The sequence below is a fragment of the Toxorhynchites rutilus genome, chromosome 3 (assembly GCF_029784135.1).
Source record: "Toxorhynchites rutilus septentrionalis strain SRP chromosome 3, ASM2978413v1, whole genome shotgun sequence".
NCBI lineage: Eukaryota > Metazoa > Arthropoda > Insecta > Diptera > Culicidae > Toxorhynchites > Toxorhynchites rutilus.
The window spans coordinates 200,582,677-200,602,545 of NC_073746.1; the positions used below are offsets into that span (position 1 = coordinate 200,582,677).

The 19,869-nt window shown below is 41.6% G+C and overlaps 1 protein-coding gene, 1 long non-coding RNA gene and 1 pseudogene across 5 annotated transcripts; 2 read left to right on the forward strand and 1 right to left on the reverse strand.

Annotated features, from left to right (window-relative positions):
- Window positions 1-661: 661 nt before the first annotated feature.
- On the reverse strand, window positions 662-2,883 carry LOC129775752 (uncharacterized). Of its 3 annotated transcripts, none has more exons than XR_008743005.1 (4): window positions 2,605-2,883; window positions 2,289-2,541; window positions 1,063-1,855; window positions 662-999 (listed from the first exon to the last, which is right to left on the reverse strand). It is a non-coding gene; the product is annotated as an uncharacterized LOC129775752 (long non-coding RNA). The 3 variants fall into 3 exon arrangements; XR_008743006.1 differs by having other exon boundaries at window positions 1,063-1,379; window positions 1,490-2,541; XR_008743004.1 differs by having other exon boundaries at window positions 1,063-2,541.
- LOC129775751 (aldehyde dehydrogenase, mitochondrial) lies at window positions 1,991-19,598 on the forward strand. 2 transcript variants are annotated; one of them, XM_055780819.1, is made up of 6 exons: window positions 1,991-2,165; window positions 7,839-7,951; window positions 8,010-8,158; window positions 8,290-8,386; window positions 18,105-18,992; window positions 19,065-19,598. In XM_055780819.1, the coding sequence occupies exons 1-6, from the start codon at window positions 2,069-2,071 to the stop codon at window positions 19,368-19,370; spliced, it is 1,650 nt and encodes a 549-aa protein (XP_055636794.1). In that variant the 5' UTR covers window positions 1,991-2,068; the 3' UTR covers window positions 19,371-19,598. The 2 variants fall into 2 exon arrangements, with proteins under 2 accessions (XP_055636794.1, XP_055636795.1); XM_055780820.1 differs by lacking the exon at window positions 1,991-2,165 and adding an exon at window positions 7,469-7,619.
- Window positions 5,429-5,653, forward strand: LOC129780940 (U4 spliceosomal RNA; annotated as a pseudogene).
- Window positions 19,599-19,869: the final 271 nt, after the last annotated feature.

The window sequence follows — 19,869 nt, forward strand, 5'->3', positions numbered from 1 at the left end:
AACAAAACACAGTAGACTTCCAAGATGGCTGAAGAGTGGTTTTAGGAAGTTGGCCCACCTTAGGATATACTTCTAGGCGCCTTGAGTATATGGATGCCCTAGGGCCGGCTTACATTGCCAGTGTACCCAATATTGCTGCGGTTCACTGACATTTTGGTTCTGTCTATTACTGTTGCTTATAACTCGGTCCGGTTATATAGTCGAATAGTGGCTAACTTTAAACTCCATCTTAAATGTGAACACCTCCATGTGAAACCGAAATATGAAAATCGCTCATGCAGTTATAAATACTAGTATGCTGTATGTCTCCGTGATTTCAACGTTTTCAATCCTCCCAAATGATTTGTTGGTAAACAAATGACGCCATATTGATTTTGATTTTGGGTAGCCTATATTCAATTGATGTCTAGCCCCTGGACAGGAGCAAAGTACATAGAATAGAAGGTAAGGGATATCTCCTGTGTACACTGAGAGGAAAATTTAGTAAATATGACGAATTTTTTGGTACATGTTACCAATTCTCTAGTCATTTTCTACCCTACTTATCATTGGTACATGTTACAAAAAAAGAATGGTAGGCACATATGTCAAACAAACTACAAATTGTTGGTCCAACATTGGTGCAATAACAGTGAAAATTTTGCTTCATATTTGTGAGAAGTAATCATCAGGGATAATGACAATATTTTTTAATGATTATTTTTAATTTAAAAAATTGTATTTGATTGCGTTTAATTCTACATACTTAGAATACATTATACTAATAACTTATTCTATAAACAACATCAATAATTCTCGTTGGAATCATTCTATAAACTGCGTACATGAGGCAAATTTTAATCGCAGCCTCAACCACCTCAATTTGATGAGCATTTCCAAAGCAAGTTCCCGTTCCTCTTCCTGCTGCATCGCTCTGATTTGCATTAGCTGATTAGCAGCTGATTAGCAGAGTGACGGTAGAATGAGCACGTTTCATCCGTATTTTGCTCTCTCGTGTCCCTATGAAGAAAAGAAATACATATGTTAATGATATTAAATATGCAATAAATTATGTATGTTCACCTTAAGTTTTTTACGGTCGATGATGTGTTGAAGAAAGATTCCAATCTTAGCGACAAACTCGCCGTTACCTTCAATCCCATAACTTGGATGGTTTTTGGTAAATAAGTATTACGAGTCTGGGATCATGCCAGCTGTAAAGACAAGGAAAAAGGTCAAAAGTGTTGTAATGTATAGAATATAACTGATGTTTATCCTTGGCGGGAATATGAAAATAGTTTCCCAACCGAGGTAACTGATGTAATGATGTAAAAAAAACGAATACTTATCTCCGATTTGTTTATGATGAATGATTGTACTGCATATAATTTTAAGGTCAACTAAAAAAGAAAAAAATGGTATTAGGTCAATTTTCCCCGCCGAAAATATGAAAACAAATTCTCGGGGGAGATGAATACATAATTGAATTCAATAAAAACAAAGTGCTTACCTCCGAATCGCTTCGTCTCCAAAAGACAAAAGACAAAGTGCGCACATCACAGTTGTTAGGTATGACAATAAAAACAAACTTACTAATGGTATGAAGTAAAATATACGAATTCCTGGTAGGAACATTCATTGCGTCTGACATCTTTTTTACGCAATTTTAGTAATATTTACAAAAAATGTGTATATTTTACCAATGTTTTTGCTACTAAAGATTTGTTAGCTGCTTTTACTAAACTATTTCTCCAGTGTATACACACGGAGAGCGCATGTGTTACACACACAACGAAGTTAGTAATAACAAATCCTCAATTAGTTCGAAGTACTGAAGTTTTTTCAATATTTCTCGATTTTAAAAGTTCCAAAAATCCTGAAAAGAGACAAAATCGCAAGTCGTGCCGACGGTAAACACGATAATATACCGCTTTTTCAGTTCAAGTAAGTTTTTATGTGGTTTTTTATCGATTTCATACTGAACAGGTTTTGTTTACTTCAGCGAAATGTTGAAGTACCACGTCCCGCGATGCCGGAACAGAATAATTTCGAATGAGATAAACTAATCGGAGACGTTTTCAGTTATCCCATGCATTCGCTCCATGGATCGGGAACGGGAACGACACTGCTTCGATATAACCTCTCAACACATTTGCTTATCGGATTGCATTATTTTTATAGTACAGGTGCGTTAATTCTACAGTTTTAAATTTTAAAATAATTAAGTAAACTGCTATTTCATCATTTCGAAACTGTGAAATCCACAGCAAGTAAAGAATCAACCAGCACACTCGAGAAACACGTCTTACCTCGTCGAAGTCCGTTATCTGTAAGAGGACCGATGATGGCGGCATTCTCTGTGCTCGGCGAAACCGGTTGTCGCTGACGCAGTCGACTATCGCTTGTCGATTGAAGGCAGTTTGACATATGCTTTGACCATTCAGTTGCTGTAACATTAGTTGTACAGTAAGTGCACACCACACATCTTCCCCCTTCCCAGAAAAAAGTCTAACATCTCATGAATAAAAATGTTTGTAGTAAGAACCCTTCAGATTCTGCTAACTGAAATGACAAATTTGGTAGCTCCTTATAACATTTGGTTTAGGTTGTTCCAGAAGTTCTTACCCTCAATGGACAATTTCCACTGTGTAGTTCATATGCTCACACGGAGTAACTGCGCCGAACATGCGCTATCGCTATCGCTATCGTACGCAGGCAAAAGGTGCTCCGCTTAGCATCTACCACACGACGAAATGAACCCCCGAATCGAATGCAATTCAGTGCGCGTGCATATTTCAATTCTATAAACCGACACACCACAAACGCACACACTGCGCCGAGGTACTATCAGTGTAGCTGTGTGAAAACAAAACTACGCATATCACACGCAGAGGAAATCATGCTTATGACAATCACTCAGTTCTCATTATGTTGTAAAAACTTAAAAACATAATACATTTTCCCTCATTATCTATTTTTATTGACATCCCGAACATCGCTTCATTCCGAAATTCATAAATCCTCCTACATATTTCATGTTAACATAAACGTACTACCAAACGCACACGCCGGCACCAAAAACAAACAGTACTAATAATTTCCAATTGGATTTTCTTTCCGATTTGCTTTTTGCTGTCGACACTGACACTAATACATTTCAGTTACAATAACATTGTGTAGCTACGCTTGAACGGAAAACGATTCACTACACAAACAAAACAACTGGTTATTTATTTGTAAGCATAGGAAAATGTTGGATCACTCTACACACAGCTTCCTTCAAAACTAATAGCCACTATCTCAACATTTTCGTTGAAATTTCATGTTCCAACTATATTGATTTCACATATACACACAATAAACACGCAAAGAAAATAAAATCGCGGAAAACCGAGAACGCCGAAATAAGCGCGAGTTCACTAACATATTCTTAAACAAATTTCTTCTGCCGAGGAAACAACTTTTAAACTAGCCTTTCAGAAAAAAAAAAATCCAGCGAACAATCAATCGTCGTTCAAACCAAACTCCCGCAATTCCTGTGGTCTTACTATGCCACATTGACTAAACGATATTTGTTGCGAATGTACGTTTTCAAACAATTGTTTTGGTGTTACTATGCCGATGAGTTTTTTTTATGAAGTGTGGTCTTACTATCCCACTTTCAACACTGTGGTCTTACTGTGCCACCTTCAACATTGTGGTCTTACTGTGCCACTATGTCCTCTCGAAACATTGAATTCCAACGCTGAAGTTTCAACACTGTGGTCTTACTGTGCCACTTTGACCTTTGAAAACAAGGATTTCCGAACGCTGTGGTCTTACTGCGCCACTTTGAACACTGTGGACTTACTTTGCCACTAATTCTCATAGGTTTTCTGATTCCTATCTAAGCGGGATGCATCAACGGCATCAACGTATTCCTTTGACAAACACTTTTTCACTTTTTTCAAACAAATATTGCATACGGCAATATGAAAAATGGCGTACTATAAATGATGCTGGGTGATTTTTCTTTATTTGTCATTCAGCGAATTAAATAAATTTAATTAAAACAACTATTTCCCGGTCATTCTACGTTAAAGTAAACCAAAAATGGCTGGCAGGATCGCCAATGTGAAATCCACAGCAAGTAAAGAATCAACCAGCACACTCGAGAAACACGTCTTACCTCGTCGAAGTCCGTTATCTGTAAGAGGACCGATGATGGCGGCATTCTCTGTGCTCGGCGAAACCGGTTGTCGCTGACGCAGTCGACTATCGCTTGTCGATTGAAGGCAGTTTGACATATGCTTTGACCATTCAGTTGCTGTAACATTAGTTGTACAGTAAGTGCACACCACACAGAAACATTTTTGGAGACAGTTCTTGTATTATAATTTGAAAAATTAAAAAATGTTTAAATTTATATAGATTCGATCGATGGTTTATTACTATTTCTTGCTTTTTTCCTTTGCCTACCACACTTGAACAAAGCAGGGAGTAGACTATCTTCTTATTCCACGTACTTTGGGACAGGAGTGGTTAGCAGGGATGCCAGGTGATTTTTGTCTTCACATTGTACGTAAAAATGTCTTCAAATGTCTTCACATGGTACGAAAAAATGTCTTCAAATGTCTTCACAGTCTTATACTTATGACAGACATACAGCTGTACTTGCGTTGTACTTCGAAAATTGTATGTCTGTCACCATGTACAGCGCTAGAACCATGCAAGCAACTCGGTACAATCGCTGTAAATTGGAAATTGGAAAAATATCTGATTTTTAGTTTGACATACGGTACAATGTACAACCAAAGTATGTCTGTCATGGTACGATGGTACCTGTACAACGCTGTACACGTACAACGCAAGTACAGCTGTATGTCTGTCCCTGGTATTATCGAAAAAACTGAAATTCATAGCATAACTTTGGACAAAGTTTGATAGCTTATTCAATGTTTATATTAATTGACATTGTTATATAGCGCATTTCACTAAACTTGCCTTGAGGTTTTGAAGTTTATTTCGATAAATGTGAACAAAGAATATATTTCAGAACTGCGAACTGAGAACATGAGTTTAAAAAATGATAATTAGCCTGATATACCGTTGTTTGGGTGAATATCGCCCCGGTTTTTCCACAAAAACGGAACTGTGATAACTCAATTTGATTATTTCAGATTTTTTGGATGTAGCTCAAACCTTATCCATAAAACTGATTATTGAAACGGTGTGTAACTGGAAAACCTGCGTTTTGTGAAGTGGTGGTTTGAAAGATCTAAGTTAATCTATTGTATAATATGGGTGCAAATTTATAAAAATACAATGTCACAATCATTTAAATGTTCTAGTGCAAATGAACTAATGTCTTCTAGAGACATTAAAAATGCCTTGTGTTGAATTCATTCTATATACTTGTGGATTTTCTGCTTGTTTTTTAAAAAAAAAGCGAGTGAATGACCTCGAGACTAGCTTTGCGCAGTGGCGATATCATAACCATTGAGGTTTATCAAAGGAGTGATTGTTGCTAGTTGAACACTAAAAAAACCCGAGGCAAAAGTCTCTGTTGATTACTGAGAACAAAAGTAAACAAGTGACACTGATAAAAAAGCGATCGAATGACACTGATACAAAAGCCCTACTTCTATTGACTATCTTTCCGGTCAATAGAAATTTATGAAAATAATATCTCTCAAAAATTCACATGAGCTATCATACTGAAATGTCTTCACATATTTCATAATGTCTTCAAAATGTCTTCACAAAATCAAATGTCTTCAAAATGAAGACATATCTTTAAACCTGGCATCCCTGCACACATTGCGCACACATGAAGGATCCACAGTTCCACCCAAGGCGCCTCTATATATACCAGGTGAAACAATCATATGAAATGCACTTTCAGCCATATTGGAATTGCTGTCGGTATTGTTTACAAACAGCTGCCGGCGGCTCTCTACAAACTGCCACGGCGCTTATTCGAACGATGCCTACTATGTTCGGCTTTCGCGAATTTATGTGGAAAAGAAGGGATGATTTTGTAGAATTTCATTCTCATCCACTACTCTCGCATGTGAAAATGTGAAAATGGCGTATCCTAGCAATAACAAAACAAACAACCCCCGCTCCACAAACCGTAATCCCCTTCTTATTGAAGTGATGATGTTGCTTCACCTGTTATACATTTATACAAGCGCCTTGGTTCCACCCAAGACGAGTCTATGGTACTAGCAAGACGGTTCTATGGTACTAGGTGAGGCCGTTTCGTCACTAAGTTGGTTAGGGGAGCGGTATATGAAAACAGCACGGAAGAAAGTAGAAGGGGAATTATTTGCTTGTAGCGTGAAAGAGACAGACTGATCACGAGCGAGCTTCGGCAATAGCGTATTGTGTTTTGTTTACAAACAAAACACAGTAGACTTCCAAGATGGCTGAAGAGTGGTTTTAGCAAGTTGGCCCACCTTAGTATATACTTCTAGGCTCCTTGGGTACTAGGTGAGGCCGTTTCGTCACTAAGTTGGTTAAGGGAGCGGTATATGAAAACAGCACGGAAGAAAGTAGAAGGGGAATTATTTGCTTGTAGCGTGAAAGAGACAGACTGATCACGAGCGACCTTCGGCAATAGCGTATTGTGTTTTGTTTACAAACAAAACACAGTAGACTTCCAAGATGGCTGAAGAGTGGTTTTAGCAAGTTGGCCCACCTTAGTATATACCAAGACGGGTCTATGGTACTAGGTGAGGCCGTTTCGTCACTAAGTTGGTTAGGGGAGCGGTATATGAAAACAGCACGGAAGAAAGTAGAAGGGGAATTATTTGCTTGTAGCCGGAAAGAGACAGACTGATCACGAGCGACCTTCGACAATAGCGTATTGTGTTTTGTTTACAAACAAAACACAGTAGACTTCCAAGATGGCTGAAGAGTGGTTTTAGCAAGGAGCTGGAATTGACAGGTGGTTCGTTTTCGACAGTATGAGGATAAGGCATGGATGATGCGAGAGGGGATGAAAAATGACAGCGGCTTTTTTTTTGTTTATAAACAAAGTAGATCAAATCTTTATGCTACATAGCGGTCCCCACCAACATATACCTACGCTGGGCTGGTTTCAATCGAACTAGCTGTTGTGTCTCACAACCCGAACGATCAGGCGAGTCTTCAGCTAAAGCAATACGGCACAAGCCCACCGGTTATTAAGAGCCACCTCTTTTATATACCCACTAGCAAAGCTCCCACAATCGCTGAGTTTCCAATCCCAGCAGCAACGGCAACAACCCTCACGTCCCGTAGAACAGCAATGCAGACAATAACTTGCAGCAGTCACCGAAACACTACAATGATGCCAACAGCGTAAACAAAACCAACATTTATGCGCAGCAAACACATAGCGGCATGCACTCCTCATTGCATGCCATTTGTTATCCTCTTCCTCGGAAAACTCTAGCCGTTCGTTTGGCCGCTGTCAATTCGAACTCAAGTAATGGCTGAACAGCAGTTCTGACATAACGTTCCACCTTATTATACGCCTTGGGTTTTAGCAAGTTGGCCCACCTTAGTATATACTTCTAGGCGCCTTGGTTCCACCTTGTAGTATCTTGGTGTCCAGTATAGTAACGAAAACAGTTGATGACCACTTATTTGAGCTGTATGATAAGATTATTTAGGTAATTCTTGTTTTCAATATGATAAGTAATGTTTACGCTATTGAAGATTACTCATAACGGAATAAATACAATAAAATTTGATTTCACTACGTTGAATATCTGAATATCTATATAATATCAACAAATAATCCGTTTACCGTGTGCACAATTTTTCACAAAAACTACTTAAGTATATTATTTCTCAATTGTGTGTTTTATTTTACTTCTATTTTTAATCAGAAATGCTTCGAGTATTTTATAAAAGTCTTCCAAAATCAGGCATCCGGTCCCAATTTGTGAGATATTCGTCTGTTCCTGCTCCAAAAACTGCACCGGAAATTCTTTATACGGGTGTATGTGAAACCATTAACAACTTTTGCTAACGATAATCGGCAAATTTATGCATTGCAGATCTTTATAAATAACGAATGGCATAAAAGCGCCGGAGGGAAAATATTTACTTCGACCAATCCCTCGAACAAACAAATCATCGCGGAAGTTCAACAGGGCGAAAAGGCGGATATTGATGCAGCAGTTGCTGCAGCCCGCGAAGCTTTCAAGTAAGTGTTAAGAATGAATTATCCGAAGATTTATATAAATTTCATTCAGTTAGGCTATGTTAAAATGAATCAATTTTATAATGATAAATTAATTCTCACAAAAATGGGATCACAATTTTTATTTTCCACAGACTCGGCTCACCATGGCGAAGAATGGATGCTTCCAAACGTGGACAGCTACTCTACAAGTTGGCAGATTTGATGGAAAGAGATCGTGTATATTTGGCGGTAAAACTGATAATAAGTTTATTTGTCAGCAAATATTGAATATGTTACAATCCTTTCTGTGGTGTCTGAGGATTCGGAACAATGTCAAATTTCACGACTGTTTTTCAGAAATATCAAAAATTTTGAATATGAAAAAGGGGTATGAATCGACAAAATTAGATAGATATAAATTAGACTGTCGGTAGATATGTATACACTAGCGTAAGCTAATTAACGTATTTTAGACGTGCTGCTCGAAAAGAACTAGATTTAGTATCCAGCATCTTTGTAGTTAGACAATGTATCGTTGTTAGACATTGATTCATGTAACGTTCATTTGTGTCTTCGCAGATTATTGTTAGTAGACGCTTTGTGCGAAAGGCTATCAAGAGTCTCCCTGACTTGTTCATTATATGATAGACCGGATGTTTAGGGTGATTAGGGCTCATTGTGCAGAAATCTCTTGAAACTCCAAATAATGGCCCGGAAAAGAGCCGTTTGTAGTAGCTATTTCGGTGAAATAATGCTCGTTTGCAGACTATGGGCTTTATTCCCGTACACACTACACGATGGAAGCGAAATGAACGATACAACATTGAACTTCCTCTTGAATGGCGTTAACGTTCCCTGTGGAACTTTTGCCGTCTCAACCTATGGATTAATTAGCGTCATTTATTAATACTTACAAATAACATACAAATAACACGCCTTGAATGTTTTTTGAGGGGTAAGCTCTAGAATACGCGTGACCGCAGTGCAAGTCGGAGGAAATATCTTCGACGAAAAATCCTCCGGCCAGAACAAGAATCGAACCCGAACACCCGGCATGATAGTGTCAGACGCTAACCACTCGGCCACGGGTGCACACAACATTGAATTACGTTTTACGAATTAAGTGTGTTACACATACAGCGTCACCGTCACCGTCCCGTCTACTATTCTCTTGGACTTATTTTGCCGACGTCAAAGTTGTCGGTGATTGAGTATGTGAATGCTGATATACGATTTCCATGGGAGAATATTTGACATTTCATTCCTTTACGTTGACGACGTTGACTTTACGATGACGGGACGTTGCATGTGTATTGCACTTTAGTGAAGCGTCAAAGATAATAACTGGTTTTCAGCCAGAATTAACACCTTTAAAATAGAAATTATGAATGAAAATTAGCTTCTCCGTATCAAGTTAGTGTTCAATGTGAATGGATAACTTTGTTATCGTTGTGTAAAAAAATAATCTTACAAAAATTGTATTTGAAGATTATTTTATTTGATAATAATAAGTTTTAGTGGAACAATCATTTCGTATCCAGATGTCGACACCGTACCGTTGTCGTCGCGGATACACTTCATTCCGTTTCCACCGTGAAGTATGTTCTAGAACAGTTATCTTCAGGGCCCGAAATCTTCGAAGGTGAAAAATGAGGACCGACTCTACTCTCAGTAGCTTCACTTCGACTGGAACTGCTTCGGCATTCGCCGGCGACAAAAGGTGACTTGACTAGAAAATGAATTGACTAGCGTTGACTAGCGAGGATGACTGGTGAACTGGTCCAGTCAGTGGTTATTTTAACTGACTCGACAAATGAATACGAATCTGCCTCTTCATTCAATTGACTTCAATCCACACTTCCATTCCCCCCTGACACTAAGGCGGCGTGACACTGGATGCAGAAAAGTGGTCGTACGAATTGTATGCAATAGTAAAAGTGAACAACCACATTGAGTTGTATTGGTGTGGTTACATTGCTTCCTCCTTGCTTCGTTCGAATTCGTCAGCTTCTATCGGACAAAATTGTTTGTTTCCATTCGTACAATCAAATTATCGTGCGTACTCCGATCCAAAGTAACCTTAGCCTAATTCGTGACCGCGTACGCAATATTATTTTTTCGTCCATATAAAGAGGAACGAAAACATGATTTCTGATGCAAAAAAGAAGTTACCCCATCAATGGACGGTTTACCCATCGTGAACTCAAACCAACGACTTAGAAATTTATCAAGTATGCTATAAAGGTCCTCGCGTTAGTATGAGCGTGCAAAACAGCGTATACACACTGATGCTATTTTATACGTGTGAGTAATTTTCGTGTATGATACAAAAGAATCTAGCTCACCTGTAGCGTATTTCAAACCACGTTGAACTCAAACATCGGTGCATGCTCACGTACATGGGAGAGAGAAAGAGAGGAACGAATTCGTTTTGGGGGAAGTCACTTCAAAATGCGATGAGGACAATTTGACTGGGAAGAATGAAATGATATAGTCGAGTCGGTAGAGGGAGATAGAGACTAAACGCCCGACTGGCTGTTTAGTCGTTTTGGCGGAGAGACTGCGTGAAGAAGCCAAAAGTCATTACTAACTTAAGCCAGCGCTACACGATGCTACGAACACCCTCGAACGCTGGACGCTCGATGATTCGACGCATCGTGTAGTCGACTGACGAGCTACGAACCTCCAATGTCGAGTGTCGAATATTCGCGTTGGAAGGTAATCCGTTCGTTGTGGATTACCTTCCAACGCGAGTGGCACGAGTCAAAGGATTTTTGTCATTCGTTGATTTGACACTCGACGACATTCGATACACCGCTACACGATTCGTCCGAATCTATCTTTGACAGATTGGTTTGTTTACAAATTTTAGATGAAGGAACTATGAAATTGATTCATAAAATTCAAAATATTGCAGTTTAATAATGTTGATTTCAACCATTTTTAATTTACAGCCCGATATCAGTACAATTGCTACGGCAGCAATTTCAATACTCGCATTGTCATCCAGTTTCCTAACGTTTTTAATGGTAAATAAAAACAATAAACATTCGATCCAAATACTCGCCGATTGTTTGAACCGATTGCATTGAATCGAACATTCACTTCACCGTGTAGCATCGCATTCGTCACAACATTTGTCGATTCATCGAGTCAAATGTTTGAGTCCAACATTCGAGTGAAACGTTGGACGAATCGTGTAGCGCCCGCATTAGTATGGGTATAGTCAGTCAGATAGTCAGCTGACTATCCTCAGTTGACTATGACTATGCAGAGCCCTGGCCATCTTACTAACCCACTCTACCATCTACATCACGCTTATTCCTACACAATGACTGGATGTCCAATTTGTTTGATAGAACGAATTATTGCACACAATCTTGTGTTGCATACAACATCCACGGGAACCAAGTTGAAAGAAAGAATGCAATCTAACGGTATATATTATAACATATATCGAACGAACGATTCTGCGCAATATGTATTTGAAAACTCTTAATTTTCGTTACAGTTTTCGTAGATTGATTGATGGGGCTTACCCGTTCCTGATCGAAGGGTTTTCCACCGTCAGTATGCGACGGCCCAAAAGAAGTCTTGTTGTGGTGAATCACACCGTCGAGAATGGATTTGATGGCTGCGTATTGGATGGTTTTCCAGAAACTTGAGAGATGTCGTCACAAAACGAAAAATTTCCAAATTTTCGATTTTCTTCTGGCTTCTTCACGAGAAAAGAAAAGACGTCTGATTTCTGTCGGTTTCCAAGCGAATATATATCTCATAGCCTACTTACAGTTACAATATTAAAAAATGGAAAGATCATGGTATACCTCAACATTCCGGCCACCTTGAACTGGTTTATCTAGTTCAATATTATTATTAAACAATGTTATCGTTGTTTTTAAACTAAATATTTAAAGGTTTGAGACTCGTCTCAGTTGTTGTGGAGACGCAACAGAAGCACGTGATTGGCCGGCAACGATCGGTTTGTTATGGTTCGCCGGGCATTGAAACTCGGTGTAGATTTGTATAAGTAGGCCAGGGTTTCGTCATCTAGGGATTGAAAAGACCAGGTAGACCTGACAGGATAAAGATACGTATTGGAACCGCAATTACCTGCTTTGGTTCCCACGAAGGCTTCGAGCAAATTTTGGCGTGCTCTACCAGGTCTTATTTTTCATGATCCGGATGATGATTCTGATGGTGCTGATGGATGATGGTGCTTCCTTGGCCGAGTGGTTAGCGTCATAACTAACATGCCGGGTGTTCGGGTTCGATTCCCGTTCTGGTCGGGGGAATTTTTCGTCAAAGAAATTTCCTCCGACTTGCACTGTGATCACGCGTATTCTAGAGCTTGCCACTCAGAATGCATTCAAGGCGTGTTATTTGGCTTAGACATCTCAACTAAGTTCTAATAAAAATGACGCAAGTAATACTACGTTGAGACGGCGGAGTTCCTCTAGGAACGTTAGTGCCATTGAAGAAGAAGAAGATGATGATTCTCTGCTGTCGGTAACAGCACAATCTTCGCCACAGGTCTGACGATTGCTTCGGATGATGCGTCTTCAGGGTGACGACACGTACCACTCCGTCTTTGCCCGGATGTACCTTAATGATTCTCCCGAGCGGCCATTGTATTGGCGGTAGATTATCGGCTTTGATCACCACGACGGTACCTGGTGTGATGGTTACTGACGACTTGGACCTTGTAGTGCGTGACTGGAGTTGCTGGGGGTATTCTGGTGCCCATCTGAACCAGATTCGTTGGAATCGCTTCTGGGCAAGCTCAAAGTGCGTCAGACGATTATCCGGAATGTCGCAAAGGTTATTTTCCGGAACGGCTTGGAAATTGGCTCCAATCAGGAAATGTCCTAGAGTTTAAACTTCCAGGTCCGAAGGATCGGTTGGAATTGAAACCAGGGGCCTCGAATTCAGGCACATTTCAATTTGGGCCAATAAAGTGCACATGTCCTCGTAGCCAACGTTTACGTTGCCGATTTCACGTAACAGGTAATGCTTAGCTGATTTAACGGCTGCTTCCCACAGCCCTCCACAAAGTGTGGTGCTCGCGAAGGGATGAAACGCCAGATAATCTCGTTCTCTGCACACCAGTCGAGGATCTGTTTTCGTTCGTTTTGATTGGATTTTAACATGGCGTAGAGTCTGTGCAGTTCGTTTGCTGCGCCCTTGAAGGCGGTGCCGTTGTCGCTGTGAATTTCCTCCATCCTTCCACGGTGGGCGACGAGACGGCGAAGAGCGGCCATAAAAGCCGGTGTTGACATGTCAGATACAAGTTCGATATGGACGGCACGCGTAGCGAAGCATACAAATATTGCGATGTACGCTGTAGTAGGAGCCCGGAGTAATCCCCGCAGTAATCAATCCCGCATAGGGCGAATGGTCTGGTCGGAGTCACTCTTGTTGTAGGCAAGTCGGCGATACTCTGCTGCACCAGGGTGGGTTTGTTGCGGAAGCACGTGTGACATTGGTGGTACGTACGGCGAACTAAGTTTCGACCACCGATGATCCAGAATTTCTGGCGAATCGAAGAAAGCATCAACTGGGGACCGGCATAGAGCAGCATATGGTGGAAGTACTTGGCTAGCAGGACGGATAACCGGTGCTTCGACAAAAGGACAATTGGGAACTTAACATCTTCGGATAGGAGGGCGTTACCGAGTCTTCACCAACTCGGATGACACCTTCCTTGCTGACATTCGGTTGCAACCACTTCAATGGTGACGATGTAGGAATGCGTTCCCCGGAGATAAAATTGTACAATTCTTCTGGAAACGATTCGCGTTGGGCTAGCCGACAAAGGGCGATGTCTGCTTCACGGAGGTCGTCAGTTGTTAAGGTTTCGAAAGGTTCGATGATGGTCTTCTTGACGGCGGCTTTCAGGGCACGGAAATATCGCATCCAGTATGCAATAGATCGACGAAGTTTGCTGAAGCAGGAGTATCGGCTGAATAGTTTGTCGGAAAAGTTGGACTTGAGTGTGGCTATCATGGTTACGTTGGTTTTGGCCTCCGACATCCTTTGTGGGTCAAGGGATGGCATTTCGTTAACAGGCCACTCGGATGGTGGCAGGGATAACCAGGTCGGACCGTTCCACCAAAGGGGATGTTGCTTGAGGTCGATTGGATTGACGCCACGAGAGAGAGGATCAGCTGGATTGGATGTTCCGGAAACATGGTTCCAGTGGCAGAATTCTGTAGCTTCTTGAATCATGGCCACCCGATTAGCTAATAAAATTTTCCATCTGAACGGCGAAGACTCCAACCAATGTAATACAGTTGACGAATCTGTCCAAAAGAAGACTTCAGCAGGTTTAGGAATGGAATGGGTCACCTTTTTGTAGAGATTGGATGCGAGTACTGCGCCACATAACTCCAGACGTGCGATGGTTTGTTGTTTGGCCAGTGGTGCAACTTTGGACTTGGACGTCAGCAATTGGACGCGAACAACCCCAGCGGATTCTGAGCGGATATAACAACATGCTACGTAAGCCTTGTGTGAGGCATCGGAAAAGAAATGAAGTTGGAATGAGGTTGCGTTTGCTACGGACACAGCGTGGAATTCGAAGAGATGCGATAGTATCTAACGTTTCGTGGAACTTCTTCCACTTGGATTGCAAACGTGGAGGAAGAGGACGATCCCACTCATAGGAATCTCCAGCTTCGGTTTTCAATGCCCATAGACGCTGCATGAAGAGTTTAGCGATAATTATGATTGGTCCCACCAGGCCAAGTGGGTCAAAAATATGCGCCACGTACGACATAATCTTCCGCTTAGTTAGAACAGATGCTTGCAGTGGAAGTTGAACCTTGAAAGTCATCATATCGATTATCGGTTCCCAGAGTCCGAGTGTGGAAACGGATTGATCGTCCTGGAGATCATGGTAAGGTGCAAAAGCTAGCTTCTTCGGGGATATCAACTAGAACTTCTGGTGAGTTTGAAACCCACTTCTTCAGCGGGAAACCTGCTGCTGAAAGCATGGCAGTCATTTCTTGGCGTATTGGGATAGCGGATTCAACGGTGTCGGCATCAGACAGGAAATCATCCACGTAGAAATCCTTCTGGGCTACCGCGGCTGCGGCTGGATAGATATCACTAGCGTCCTGCGCAATTTTCTGAAGGGTACGTGTAGTTAAGAATGGTGATGACGCGAAACCGTACGTTAAAGTGTTCAGTTCGTACGTAGCAATTGGTTGGTTTGGACTAGAGCGCCAGAGGATGAGCTGATATTTTTTCGACGTCGGCGACGAATGCAATTTGGTGGATGCGGAATCGGATGTCGACATCAGATCATCTTGAACGACGGGTCCAACTAGTTGCAGGTCATTCACAGAGAATCCAGAAGACGTCTTGCAGCATGATCGAACACAACTCGAACCTACGAACCTAAACACCGGGTGGTGTGGGAGAAAACAGTGTGGCTTGGTTTCGTCTACTGGATCCACGACCTTCTTCATGTGGTTTAGGCGTTCGTATTCTTCCATGAAGCGGCAGTAGGCAGCTTTGGTTGTTGGATCTCGCTCAAGTCGTTTTTCAAGGTTCAAGAAGCGACGCTCGGCGATTGAACGGGATTCGCCGAGGGTGACGAGCGGATTGCGGGTGAGTGGCAAGGACACAACGGGCCTGATTCTCGAAACACTTCACGGTGGAAACGGAATGAAACGTATCCGAGATGACAACGGTACGGTGTCGACATTTGGATTCGAGATTAGTTTTCCACTAAATTTATCATTATAATATCAAATTACTTCACTTCACTAACTCGTAAAACGTAGTTCAATGGCGTGCCGTTTATTTCGTTTCCACCGTGAAGTGTATTCGAGAATCAGGCCCAACGTAACGACCCGACGACTCGCGAGTGGTGGTAGTGGCATACTGTTCTTCACATAATTTTTCTTCAGCGGATAACATGGAGCAGAGTTCAACAGCTTCTAGCTCCCAGAACTTCTGGAGGGCTTGTTCCAGGTTCCGGTCTACAGTGGTGAGATGACAAACGCGTGGAACTTTGGGTGATTGAATGACTACCTTCCCGGAAACAGTCCATCCGAACGAGGTCTCGACGAATACAGGTTGTCCTTCGCCGCAGGAAATTTTACAACCGGTGTGCAGATCATGGTATACTTCTCCACCGACAATCATGTCAACGTCGGCTGGGATGTGGAACCGTGGGTCGGCTAACGGAATATCAGGGAAGTGCCACGTGGAAATATCAATCGGCGTAGTTGGCAGGCATACTGTGGGTTTCTTCAAAATCAGGAAATCGAGAGTTGTACTATACGAAAGCAACTTGGATTTAATCGTAGCAGTCAACATGCGCTTGATCTGCTTCGATGCTTCACCGATTCCAGGCACGGCGATGTCAACTTTCGTGTAGCGGAGGTTGAGTACATTGGATAATTTCTTCGTAATAAAGCTGCACATTGATCCCGAATCTAGGAGCGCGCGAGCAGGATGCTCTTTGCCATTCTGGTCTACAACAAGGAGGTTAACCGTTTCCAATAGGACAGTAGATTGATAAGACTGCGCCGACAAACTCACTTGGGGATTCGGATTCGCTGATCCAGGGAATTCGACAACAGTCAACGTGGGTGGATTCGGTTGCTGGGATGACTGATCAGACATGACAACTGGAGTAAATTGTATTTTCGGGACTGCAGATTCGAGCAACAGCGTGTGGTGTCTCTGGTGACAATTTCGGCAATCATACTTGGATGTACAATTCCTACTTTGGTGTCCAGAACGGAAACAATTCCAGCATAGGCGTTTTGGGGATACCAGTTCCCTGCGTTGACAGACGGACATCTTGGAAAATGCTGGACATTGGAATAACAAATGGTTCTCTGGACAAGCAATGCATTGCGGTATGGAACTCTTAGTTTCGGTCGTGGCGGAATTGGATATCATCTTGAATGGTTTCTTCTGGATTGGTGTGGAACCGGCCACCTTGACTTGGCCGACTTGAGTAGAACGATGCTGCAGATCTGTGACGACGGACTTCAACATTCGGACCCGCTGGTACAGGAAATCAACTAACTCCTCGTAAGTGATGTCATCAGCGCTACTAGTCTTCTCCTCCCAGGCTCGTAGGGTTGTTGAATCCAGCTTGTAGCTTAGCAGGTTGATTAACGGTGTGTCCCAGTGGATGACTGGTTCATTCAGCTTCGCTAAAGCCTTGACATGCCGTTGGTAGTCATCAACCAGGTCATGCAGCTCTTGGGGTGACTCTTTCTTGAGTAGCGGGAGGTCATACAAAGCTCGAAATAACTGACGCTTCAAATAACGTTTATTATCGTAACGCTTCAATAAAGCGTCCCAAGTTAGAGCGTAACTATCCGCACTTATATCGGTCGACTCGAATGGCTTATGTGATTCTCCTTCCAGTGACTGTGAGAGGTACTGCATCTTCGCTACTGTCGGAATATCCGCATTGGAATGGACCATGGATGTAAACGTATCAGGGAAGGAAAGCCATCTGGACAAATCTCCGTCAAACTTTGGAAGGTTTGGGTAATCGCAGGTGGAAATTTACTGGAGGAGGATGATTGGCTGTAAAAGACGTGTTCAATGCTTGGTTGGGATCTATGGAACGTTTCATCAATAAAAAACCTTTAGCCGAACAGTGTCGCGCCTCGAACGTTGCTCGTTCTTGCATATGCTCCTCAAACTTCTCAGGGTCATCATACTTTTCGATCTCCGTTTGCAGGTCAAGGAATTCGTTGTAGACTCGGTCCAACGTTTCAACACAAATCTTTTACCGCCATGATATTTTCTGCCAAACGCCTGGAGCGAATACGTTTCGGCGTCTTTACATCGAGTACTCAACCAACATATCAAACCACTGTAATACGAGTTATTTTCACGTATATTTTGAACGGTATTTTGGACATAACTTTTAGCGTTTAAAACAAAATTTCTAAATTCACCAGCATGAACCTGTCCCTCATTTTTTTAGAGCTTGGAAACTTTGGACAATGGGAAACCTTACTTTATGTCGTACAATGTGGATGTTCCTATGGCGATTAACAATCTTCGATACTACGCCGGCTGGGCCGATAAGAACCATGGCAAGGTGATCCCGATGGATGGAGAATTTTTTGTGTACACCAGACACGAACCCGTAGGCGTATGTGCGCAAATTATTCCGTGGAACTTCCCAATATTGATGGCTGCGTGGAAGTTTGGACCGGCGTTAGCCACCGGAAACACCATTGTTTTGAAGCCAGCCGAGCAAACGAGTTTAACTGCACTTTACATGGCACAATTGACAAAGGAAGCAGGATTTCCACCCGGCGTAATCAATGTTGTTCCTGGATTCGGTGATGCAGGTGCGGCTCTTGTGCAGCATAATGATGTAGATAAAGTGGCATTCACGGGCTCTACCGAAGTTGGGAAGAAAATACAGCAAGGTTCTGGCTTGAGCAATCTTAAAAAAACTACATTGGAATTGGGAGGCAAAAGTCCTAACATTATACTGTCTGACGCCGATATGAAGCACGCTGTGGAAACATCTCATTTTGGTTTGTTTTTCAACATGGGGCAGTGTTGCTGTGCGGGTTCTCGTACTTTCATCGAGGACAAAATATATGATGAATTTGTCGAGCGTAGTGCTGAACGTGCCAAAAAACGAACCGTTGGTAATCCATTCGATTTGACAACCGAGCATGGACCACAAGTGGACCAGGAGCAGTACGATAAAATTTTAGGCATGATTGATAGCGGTGTAAAACAGGGTGCAAAACTGGTTGCTGGAGGCAGTAAATACGAAGGACTTCCAGGATATTTCATTGAACCGACAGTCTTCGCTGACGTTAAAGATGATATGATCATAGCCAAAGAAGAGGTACTTTTCAGACATGTTGGAGTATCACGAATTTTATGTACTTACGATTTGTAAATTTTGTGTATATAACAGATTTTCGGTCCAGTTCAACAATTAATTCGTTTTAAATCATTGGATGAAGTCATTGAACGTGCAAATAATTCCGAGTATGGTTTAGCTGCTGCTGTTTTCTCTAAGGATATCGATAAAGTGAACTATTTAGTGCAAGGATTACGCGCGGGAACTATTTGGGTCAATACGTATAATGTTCTCTCGGCACAAGCGCCTTTTGGAGGTTATAAAATGTCCGGCCATGGCCGTGAAAACGGAGAGTATGGTTTGAGTGCATACACAGAGGTAAAAAGTGTGATTACAAAAATTCCGATAAAAAACTCTTAAACTGTTAATTCCTTGTTCTTTCGATAAAATCGATAAAAAAATTCTTTTTTTTTTGAATAACTAATGCAATCTCGCATACATTATACATAATGACAGGGAAGAAAAATGGCAATATATCCAACAGAATATTGTATCGGTACGCCTTGAAGCGAAGCACTATGATATCATAAACGATTATAATAAAAAATATACATATATATTTCATGGAACATTTACAAAAATAATAAACTTTTTTAATTTCTAATCATCACATTTTCGCCCATAAACATTTGGCTGATAAGTCGTACCTGATCTAACCCATCAACAATGCATTTCAACAAAATGTCCTGCGTAAGATTCCGTCCCGCGAAACGTCCCGCATTTGGCAAAAGAAACGAAAATGTCCCGCGATATCAATATATTTCAATATCACAATATGATCATGTTGATTTTCTTAAATGGATGAACCACAAAAAAAAGTTTTATTTGGCAGACTGTTCAAGAGCGCTTCAATGCATCC

What these genes read in the sequence shown, in the direction of transcription:
- LOC129775751 (XM_055780819.1), top strand. Translation starts at nt 2,069, where the DNA reads ATGCATTCGCTCCATGGATCGGGAACGGGAACGACACTGCTTCGATAT. An exon ending in GCATTATTTTTATAGTACAG is followed by an intron (nt 2,166 to 7,838) that starts GTGCGTTAATTC and finishes ATTTTTAATCAG; the next exon opens with AAATGCTTCGAGTATTTTAT. An exon ending in TGATCATAGCCAAAGAAGAG is followed by an intron (nt 18,993 to 19,064) that starts GTACTTTTCAGA and finishes TGTATATAACAG; the next exon opens with ATTTTCGGTCCAGTTCAACA.